Source organism: Branchiostoma lanceolatum, chromosome 1, assembly GCF_035083965.1.
Source record: "Branchiostoma lanceolatum isolate klBraLanc5 chromosome 1, klBraLanc5.hap2, whole genome shotgun sequence".
NCBI classification, from domain to species: domain Eukaryota; kingdom Metazoa; phylum Chordata; class Leptocardii; order Amphioxiformes; family Branchiostomatidae; genus Branchiostoma; species Branchiostoma lanceolatum.
Genome location: NC_089722.1, coordinates 28613150 through 28623573, shown reverse-complemented (window position 1 = coordinate 28623573; position 10424 = coordinate 28613150). Strand labels below are relative to the sequence as shown.

At 41.6% G+C, this 10424-nt stretch overlaps 1 protein-coding gene across 2 annotated transcripts; it reads left to right on the top strand.

The window, feature by feature from the left end:
- The first annotated feature begins 251 nt into the window (after positions 1-251).
- On the top strand, positions 252-4507 carry LOC136447008 (uncharacterized). 2 transcript variants are annotated; one of them, XM_066445674.1, is made up of 4 exons: positions 253-417; positions 999-1146; positions 1562-1728; positions 2363-4507. In XM_066445674.1, exons 1-4 carry the CDS (start codon positions 328-330, stop codon positions 3650-3652), a joined length of 1695 nt encoding a protein of 564 aa, XP_066301771.1. In that variant the 5' UTR covers positions 253-327; the 3' UTR covers positions 3653-4507. The 2 variants fall into 2 exon arrangements, with proteins under 2 accessions (XP_066301779.1, XP_066301771.1); XM_066445682.1 differs by lacking the exons at positions 999-1146; positions 1562-1728 and having other exon boundaries at positions 252-417.
- The last annotated feature ends 5917 nt before the right edge of the window (positions 4508-10424 follow it).

The following is a 10424-nucleotide window of genomic DNA, read 5'->3' as shown; positions in this document are numbered from 1 at the left end:
CATTTCAGTGCCATGTTTATTGATGCAATAGAATTAATTGTTAGCAGGACTTCACAGAGCTGAAGATATTTTTGATTGATCAAAGAAGTAGTAGAACCCATTCATGAAATTTACCTGATTTTTTTAATCGAGTTAACTTTAACATTTCTGTGTAGATATTGCACGGGCTGCTTTCCTTGATCACTTGATCCAAACAGAGCAGTCGTAGACCTGGTACCTCGTACTTAACGTTTAACGTTATACATTGTACTACAGACAGAAATATGTCGACAATAATTGAGTACTCAAATTGAATTCTTTGGCGCCACTTGGGGTCATAGCGTGTCAATGACCCAGGATCGCGCGATAGGACAACACGTGGTTTTCCAAACTACTGTTATCTGGTCTTTTTTGACGACGATTTTCTGGATACATTCGGTATGTTTTGTATTTCTTGTTTCTTCACGGTCACTCAGATAAATATTATGTTTCACGCCCGCTGTTGGAAGATGATCTATCGAAGTGGGCAAGTCAATGCAACAGTTGGGTGGGGAGGGGGTCGTCAGTTGAACCAAGGAGGTTATTTTAACCTCCTTTGTTGAACACTGCATCGGACATTATAAGGCATTTAGGATTTAGAATAAAAGTACATTTCTATCTTACTTCGCATCTCGTCCCGGACTATCCGAAGTAATTTAGGTCATTTAGCACTGCCCGTTAAACAACACAGTGCACCATTCCCAATCATTGCCCAAACTTCAAGCAGAACTCCATCTTACGCACACAACATAACATATTGATGCTTTGGTGTAAGCCCATTCGTAATTCCGACTACTACTGTCAAAGCCTCAAAGGTGAAGGCCATTGGCTTGTAAACAGTTCTCGTTCAGACATTGTCTAGATTTGCATAACAATGCCCAGACGGGTTTTCTTTACGTCTCGGGGGCCTGAACTTTTGCTGCGTAGTCAATTACGAATTACGAATGGGCTTATTGATCATCCTGATCATATATTTCTAGAGGATGCCTGTATTGAAGGCCCCGCCGACCCTTAAAACGTCGTGCCTAGACGTGGTGTGCAGACTGCCCCGGGAGCAGTGGGACGGACCACACATCGCAGTGTGGCTACCTAAGATCACCAGCGACACAAGGCAGCCACATAATCTCTGTAAGTCACTATAGTACCAAGTCCTTGCTAGCACTTACGAGCTGAAAGAATGTTTCTGTACAACACCACAAACACCATAGGCCGATTTTATCTCATTGTCAGACAATGGAGTGAAATCAAAGAGTTCAGTTTCTGCTATCAAGTTTAGTAATTTGATTAGAATGAATATATTTAAACTATTAAGTTTCGAATAATCTTTCCCACAACTTTTTGTCTTTAAGGCAGTCCCTAAATCTGTTTATAACGTTATGATATATACATGTACGTTGGGCAGCGGACTAATTTATTGCTATGGTTTGGCTATTGCCACACGTTAATTCTCTCCAGAAAAAAAGCTCCGGCTTTGATTTTCTAAGCTTCAAACTTAGCAAGCGACGAAGACTCCTGTGATGTAATTTGTCAAGTTGTGTTCCAGGTGCCAACCTGTACCAGTCGTTGCTTGATCACCTGATCCAGACAGAACAGCTGCAGTCCTGGCACCTGGACTATGTGGCGCACGATAGACTGACGTGTCTGCGATTTGAGAAGTGTCTCGATATCATTGATGTTGACTCTGCTAAACTCATTTCTATGAGATGCCCAGTAAGTTTTGTATCTGTTTCATCCTTTGGTCGTTTAGAGGCGTCGTGTTGGTATAATGGTTAGGGTGTTTGGCCCAGCCACGAGAGGTCCTGGGTTTGAATTCCCTGACATGCTATCAATTGTACCCTTGGGAAAAGTTATTAACATGACTCTCCCCACTCCACCCAGCTGTAAAAATGGGTACCTGACTTCGGCTGGGGAGGTAAAATGTGGTGGAAGGAGAGGTGTCAATACCCCGCCCTAGACACAGTGGATAACGATCCACTGCCCCTACGGCCTCAAAAAGGCTATATTGAACTACCTTTCACCACTTTTTTCAATACATACTTTTCATTTGATGTCATTTGCGCTATGATTGATTTAAATGTTTGTCTGTTGTGCATGTTGATATTCTGCTGCTGTGATCCAATTACTTGCCAATATGGTTGCAGTGGGATTCATGTTATAATGGTTATGACTTCAATGAACAGAAAACCTCTATCATACAAAATTGTGTCATTAACTGTTTTTATATTTCACAAATTGTTGCATCAACATTAAAATGTGAAAAAAATATATATAAGTGTTTGCTTCATCATTGCTTCTTTTCTAGTGAATGAATCACAAATTTGAAGATTTTTTCGTTCACTTACAGAACTTGGAAGACGTCTCACTGCTCGGGCGTAAACAGTTGCCAGTTTGCAGTATCCAGCTGATGCTGGGCAGTTTTGCCCGTCTGAGGGTGCTGGACATTAACTATACCAAAGCTGACGACACTACCATGATGACTCTGGCTCGTGGATGTCCAGAACTTCAAGAGCTAAGAATAATGAAGACCAATGTCACAGATGTCGGCTTGTTTGAGCTGTGTGGTTTGGGGGAATCGGGGGAGGGGTGCAAGAAGGTCACTAAACTGTGGATGTACGATTTAACCAAAGTCACCCTCTTTGGTGTATCCTATGTAATAAGAGCCTTGAAAGAGCTGAAAGAATTGTACACTGAGCACAACATTGGGTTTGTTGTGTATGGCATCTATCAGGAGTGTCTTCTACACGACCTTCCCCTGAGCCCTCTTAAGCTTGACTATGTCAGCTTTTCATCGGCGACTGCGAAAGATTCACCAGGCGAGAAAACATTCACACCAGCACCGGCTTCATACATCAAGGCCTTGAAGTTATGCCCCAACCTAACGAATCTTGTGATTAACGTAGAGATGGTGGCAGACATAGACGAAGAGGTTTTGCTGAGTCTTTTCCAACTGAAGATTTTAGCACTTGCAGATTCCAACCCGGAGCTCAGCAATGGCACATTTCAGAGGGACGTTATCCCCTTCTTGAGTAAAGTTGGTGCTATGTTGGAGAAGGTAACACTTATTGATTTCTCAGAAGTAGACGTGCTTGCTGTCGCCTCCCATTGTCCTGTGGTGCTGTCTTTAGCATTTCAGAATGTACAAGGTGTTGCTGAAGAGCCAGCCCGGCAGGTAAAAGACTCTGTATTCCAAAGTATTGAATACTTTCAACTTGACATCTATGTTGACGACGTGCCAGAAGAGTCTGTCCACTACCAGCTGGAACGAGTGCTGAAAAACGCCCCTAAGTTGAAACGACTGCACCTGGAGTATGTTCATTGCTTCACAGATGACTTCATGACCGATGTGATGAAGTACAACAAGTTTGAGAGTCTCCAGACTTTGAAGTTGATCGAATGTCATTGCATCACGCGGAAAACAATCGAGGCCTTGATGAACACAGCAAATAACTTCAGCGAGGTGATGGTGGTGAATTGTGAGAAACTGAAGACGACAGACCTGGAGTACCTGAGGAAACTGGCAGCTTGGCGGAACATCTCCTTCTCTGTTGTAGAAGGCTATGGCAAGAATTATCATGATTCTGAGTCTGATGTTGATGAAAATGATAATGGAGAAGAACAGTGGGAAGAAATGTAGAAGTATCAGTAAATATCACACACTAGAAGTATCAGTAGTTTTTGACTGGAAGTAGTAACGTTACACACAAAAATATTCTGTGTGCATCTTTCGGGGTGCCTTATATGTACGTGCACAGCTTGAATCAGTTTTGTAATATCGTTAGAATTCCAATATGTAGAGCAAGTATTTATGCTTCTGAAAAGGATCAATGCATCATCAGGCATTAGGCTGTACCAAGCCAATGTCCTGGTTCTCAAACATTCCAAAATGTCTTTCACTGTCAGTCAAATGAAAACAAAGTCTTGGTGTCCAAGAGCATCTCTTGGTGTCCAAGAGTATTTTTGAACTTTAAAAGGGATATTTACATAAATTTCAAGGAAAAACATCACAGATTGTATACTCCTGTGGCCAAGGAGGCTTATAGTCATAGGATTTTTGATTGGATAACATTTTTTGAATGGATCAAACGTGAAAATTTCTTTCCTTCATTGTCACTGGGACACTCCACCCTCTCTCAAGATGAATTCTCAATATTTATTAGCACTGATGGCAGAATATTCCAAAAGATACTTTCTATTGATTTTGTGAATAGTCAGACAATAGTACTAGTATGAGAAGGTGCTAGAGATTGCTGTAACTAGTTTTGCTTTATTACTTCTAGAAATATGCTGATGCGAACGTTATTCATTCATTTCCTTAAGATATTTGTAAGTAAAGTATCCAATAATTACTAGTACATTAATTATGATATGACTGTATTTGAAGCTAATGAAGAATGAATGGTTCAAGTTGATAATTGGTTCAAGTTGATATTTGACTGTATGTTGGCTATTGTGATTAATCACATTGATTACAACAGAATAATGCACCACATTACACGACTCCATAGTTTATTGATGCCCCTACAAGTAATGAGCTTTATTAGGCAAAGTTCAACGGGTGCAGATATATTTCCGCTAGGTGGCGTTTTTTAACAACTGCTCACACGAAGACGCTATCGCACTGTATTACAACTACAAGTAATGCGTTTCTGTCATTTTCATTTGAGCTTTTAACGAAAATCATCCCCATTCCCCAGAAATGTAGTTCCATAAGCCAACTCATCTTAACCAATCACATTTAATTAGGTCATTGATGATGTCATAAGAAATAGTATTTACAAGTGGATGCAAACATCAACATTTCTGTCATAACATTGAACATTCCGTGGATTTCATTGTAGTGAAATGAAATTTATCTGTTTGAGACCAACGAACCTGTCATCAACAGTAGAATGGAGTCGTCTTGTCAGGCTCTAAGACTAATTTCCTTGTTTATGGGCCCACTTTAACACCGTCTGTTTCCACATCGATTTACTGTCTCCTGAACAAAATACAAATGTGCATTTCTACAGAAAACTCCTGGGCGAAACATCGACTGCAGAGAAGCCGTAATCGTGGCGATCGATGGGGACAATTTGTGCGGAGGTTAATACTGTAGACTTGGCTGGGAGTCAGGCCTTGTTATGCTTCGGTCCCATTTCCAATCCGGAGACCTACCGGGCTGTTTGCAAAAACGAAAAAAAAATACATATCAAGAAAATACACAATACATGGCTAGGAGTAACTTTTTTACTTTTCGTGCCTTTTGTTGTCTTTTGTATCATAGTTTTCGTACAAACAAGCTGCCCGGCCGGGCCCCGGTTTTGAAATGGGACCAAAGCATCAGTGACTGCAGCCATTTTCACAGACTAGTGCGTCGTACGACTACGGCTGGTTTACGGCTGCAGGTTGAGGACCGTGATTCTTGGAGTGCCAGTAGCGCGCGTGGTTTTTGGTAAGTGGCCCTGCCTCCAGACCAAGAAGCCGTGTGTTCGAATCCCGACTGTCTCGCTCATGTATCCGACAGACACTACTGGAAAGGATCGCAGTCCTTAGAACGGGACGTTAAGACGTGGTCCACCGTTCATTGACATTGTGCTTGTCAAAAAAAGCTAGGGGAATTTCCCTGGTACAATGAACCTATGAATACTGTATATAGCATCTGTCTTTTCTGCTGTAACCAGTGGAAGAATAGCTCTTCAGAGAGCTTAACTGGCTCAAGATCACTTTTGTGGTGTGCCGTACGAAATTCGACTGTCTTGTGCCGCAGAATGTTGTCACATATCCTTATCTACACTTTACAAGCAAACATACAGTAACAGAAAAGACCACCAACTCAAGATTGCGTCAGGTAGGCCCATGATAGGCAGCACCCACAGCTTTATGGTATAAGGCTCGCTGGGAAATGTATACTTCGCCATGACAGTGTAGAGATATATATATTTCGTCACTGGATTGTATGATTCGAGAGGAAAAATATCTGCATTGTGGAAAGTATATTGTATGTTTTGCGACTCGTTCCACTCTCTCCACAAATTATAACTGTAAAATGTTGAACACATTTCCACTGGGAATAGATTAGAACAGGACCTACAGCGTAGTATATCACCCAAGGATCAGAATTTTGACAATTACCAAAACCTCTGATGATATTAAGGACATGATTGAATTACATTTGTGGCTTATGTAAACCCCGTTATATAAATAACATCGCTCGGAGAAAGCGGCGAAATCCGTGGGTATGGTTAAATCCCTTCATGTCATCTAGAATTCGGTTAGTTATATTAAAAAGCCTCCAGCAAAAATGCCTCAGCGTGGAAAAGAACGAATGCGACGTCAGATTGATTCGACGCTGCATTACGGAGGAGGGGCCATTGGAGGAATGGGTTACTTTAAATACAAGCGCTGTGGTGATGGCGTAGCCTCTACCAGGCCCCGCAGCTGGCTGGAAAAATAGTAGGAATTGGACAAATAGAGTGAATAGTATGCTAAGGAAGTCGGCTACGGAGAGAGGGTCCAATATACAAACTATAACTTCTATAGCGGAATAACTTCTCTGGCATGTTATCCATCTATTTTGGCACTTTCTACGATTTTCCAGCGTCCTGTGGAGACTGGTAGAGGCTAGTGATGACGATACAACACACACGGCCAGGTGGCTTTCAAGGCCTCGAAGGAGTCTGTTGGAGGCTTACAGAATAGTCTGCAACAGTCCTGGTGTGTTAGATGATTTACCCCTGGGTATGTTATTAGTTATCTGGATGATATTCATATGAAAAGTCAGTAGGTTGACTGCCAAAGTAAAGACTATGAACCCCATTAATGTAACGTTATGATTTCATCCAATTTGTACACTTGAACAAGCCCAATAAATTCTAGTAGATACTGTCTAACTTTAAGAAAAAAATATCCTTGCTACTTTGAAGAAAAACATTTTAGGATAGCTGTAAGTATATCTGTGCCAAATGGCATATCTGTTAGACGATGATGAAGTTACTGTCTGATCCCAAGTCCCTCCACAGCGTATATTTATATCACTAGCATTAAAACTTAAGCCCCGGGACACCTGCACACATGTGTACGATGTTCACAGGGGATTTCATATTTGGAAACGAGTCAAATCTAGGGGGAAAGTTATAGCCTTGACGTGATCTAACTTAACAATGCCATGCTGATTCAGCATAAGAGCAAATTTGAATGAGTTTTTATAACAAGAGCCGCACCACTGTAGAATACGAGTATGTGCACAAAAATGCCATTAGGGGGTATGTTCTGGGGGTCTAATGAATAAGGCTTGCTCTACAAGAGGTTCGACTGCGGCTTGTTTTGACGTGATTTGAGGCGTTTTTGTCGGGCTTGCTATCTTGTTCCGTTTCCTTTACCTCTTCCGGTCATAAGGAAAACAGGACAAATAGAAATCCCTACAAAAATGGATAGAAACACGTAAAAAAACAGACAGAGCCGAATTTCTGTTTGAAGAGTATAGAGCCCACAGTTCGATCTTGATGGATTGATTTGCCAAGTACAGTGCCTACAAGAATATACCTTCAGGCTTAAGTTTCATCATGGGTTCATTTCATATCAAAACATGATGACGGAAATGAACATGCAACGTGCAAGCGATCGTATCAATGTCGCCTTTCAATGTATCATATGGATGCGAATATTGCTGCGAAAATGCATTCCTGCTTCCCGTAACTCTCTTTGTTGGTAGGCTACCTAATAAATCTACGTGGCTGTTTGAAAGTAATGAAATTCCCGTGTAGTCCATACACACTTTTACGATTTTTTTAGATAACTTTTCATTAGAACTTTTCATTAGAACCCTCCACACGAAAAAAAATCTACTGTGCGATCTGGAAAAGAAGTTACAGTAGGAGAACAGTAACACATCAGATGTTCTAATTAAACACGACGGCGCTATTTCACGACTAACAGAGATGATGGGTGAGCTCGTATCTCAAGTACTTCTCGTGATAATATAAACGAATATATTCCGTTGTGTTATTGGTTATCAGTGACTCGTATAGCTTTTTATACGGACGTTAGAAATGATCAATGCTACAAGTTTCAACTGTATGTTATTGCTCCCATCTCTTAAAAGTATCAAAAGTCACTATGCGTCATCTTACACAGAGTTTTGGTTTGAAGAATGTTTGAGAAACCAAGGCAAATCCTTTAGGGTCAAACGAACCGGTAATGATGGTTCTCTTTTGTGATTGCTAAAATGTCAACAACCTTACGCCGCCGGCCGTATAATCTTTTGACTTTTTTGGGCTGAGCTTTACCGAGAGCGCGTTTATGCCAGTAAGGCTGCTGATTTACCGTAGGATTAGGCGTCCCAATTCTTTATAAATCTAGTCGGATTCAGTCTTCTACATAATGACGTTATTAGATAGTTATGGTCGATAATAACTGTAATTGAATTCCTGGAAATACCAAAGCCACAATCCTGCCCATTTTTCTTCTATTGTATAAAGTAAGCTGCGTCGTTTTTCTCTCTTGTGTATATAAAAACAAAATGTATCGTATCAGCACTGTTTATGTCGTGCACCTTTTTCTTCCTCAACGAAGTTGTAAACTGGCTTGATCGGTCAGTTCATATAGTTATTGCACAATTTATCTACTTTTGGCAAAACTCTTAAGCTTGTCCAAGTTTTATGGTGTAGTTCTGTTTTCAACTTTGTATCAGCTCAACGATGAAGCTTGTAGGACAATTCATTTTGTAATGAATAGTCACCAACAGTATCCTTACGGATATCCATATGCAGATATGCCGATAACAACTGAAAGAACATGAGTGAGTGTAAATTTGCACGTAGCTTTGCAAGTACCATGCGCCCTTTGCGAAAGCTAATGCTATTGTGCTCCATGACTGCCCTTTGACGAGGAAAAGAAACTGGCATTCAGTAGTATGTAATGATTGTAGCTTGTGATGATTTGTAGTGGTATAGCTTCCCGTTTGTCCTTCTCTGTTCAATGCTTACGGAAGTTTCATAACCCGCACAGATTAACCAAGCGTGGAGGGAAATCTGCGTTTTCAATTTGCAGGTAGCATCATAGCTTGTACGTCACATTTGTGTAATATAGCGATGACATTTCCACTTGTTTCTTCACTTCCTGCAAAGGCAACGGAAGAGTACATCACACACCAACGCATACGGCGACTTTGTGATTGAAGGACGGGGACATGGTAAAAAAATGAGAGACGTTTCAGAGTTGCCAAAAGTCATTGTCCCACTGAAATTTCCAGAAGACACACACACACACACATACACACACACACACACACAAACACACACACACACACGCACACGCACAATCACACACAAACACATACACTCACACATATGCACACACACACACACACACACACAAACACACACAAACACACACACACGATCACACACTCACTCATACACACACACACACACACACACACACACACACACACACACACACACATACACTACACACGCGAATAACTTGGTGAGTGTGAAAAACTTGGGGAGCATTTTTTTCAATTAATGATATTGACTCTTATATGGGTTTCACTTATTTTTACTCTTGTTGATATGTGCTTCCTGCACCAAACGTCACCAGGCAATGAATATAAACGTAGATGAAAGTTTGCGGTAGGCATCCTCTGCGCTTAGCTTCCTGCAAAGAAAACCATTCCGTGGATTAAGCAAAAAGCAATACTGCACGCCTCCTAAACATCCCAAGGCTTAGGGACGTTTTCTTCAGAAGAAAAAGCCTAGAGCCGAGTCCACGGGAAGCGATCCGACGCGACAGTTGGCGTCGAGTTTTACGTTTGCCATTTATCACCGGGTTTTCCCGCGCTTTCTTGTACCGGGGAGCCGAGGGAGTGCAAATGCATCAGCGGAAGCTGGTGATTTAGCTAGCGTGTCGAAGCCGTGTCGAAGAGACGTGGCCATGCACTTAAAGACGCCTTACAGGACCACGGGTAATTCTTCAGAGGGAACAAGACCCGTTTGATAGTCTCGATCCATGCATGAGAAGTATGCTTGAATGGATTTATTCATTTTATTCATTGCAATGCGGGGGAAGTTTCGTATATAGTGGTGTCCTATCACTGCAGCGGCGTCAGTGAAGGTGTAATGGTCTCTCCACTGCGCACGGCGTTAGAATCGGCCACCATTTAGTACGATAGAAGGTGTGAATGCCGGCAGAACTGGGAGGTGAAGACCGACTTTCACAGATCTTCGTGGGAATAACAGCACACTTAAGGTAGGTTTGTACATGCATAAAAATGGTTGTGTAGAGAAAGTGATGGATGTTCAGAACCAAACGTCTTTGACAGGTGGGGTGAAATAGCAGAGTCTGCCAGTAATATACCGATATCTGTAGTGCCATCTGGAACAGAGTCTTCCTCTCAGAATAACTCTGTAGATGTGTGTGTGTGTGTG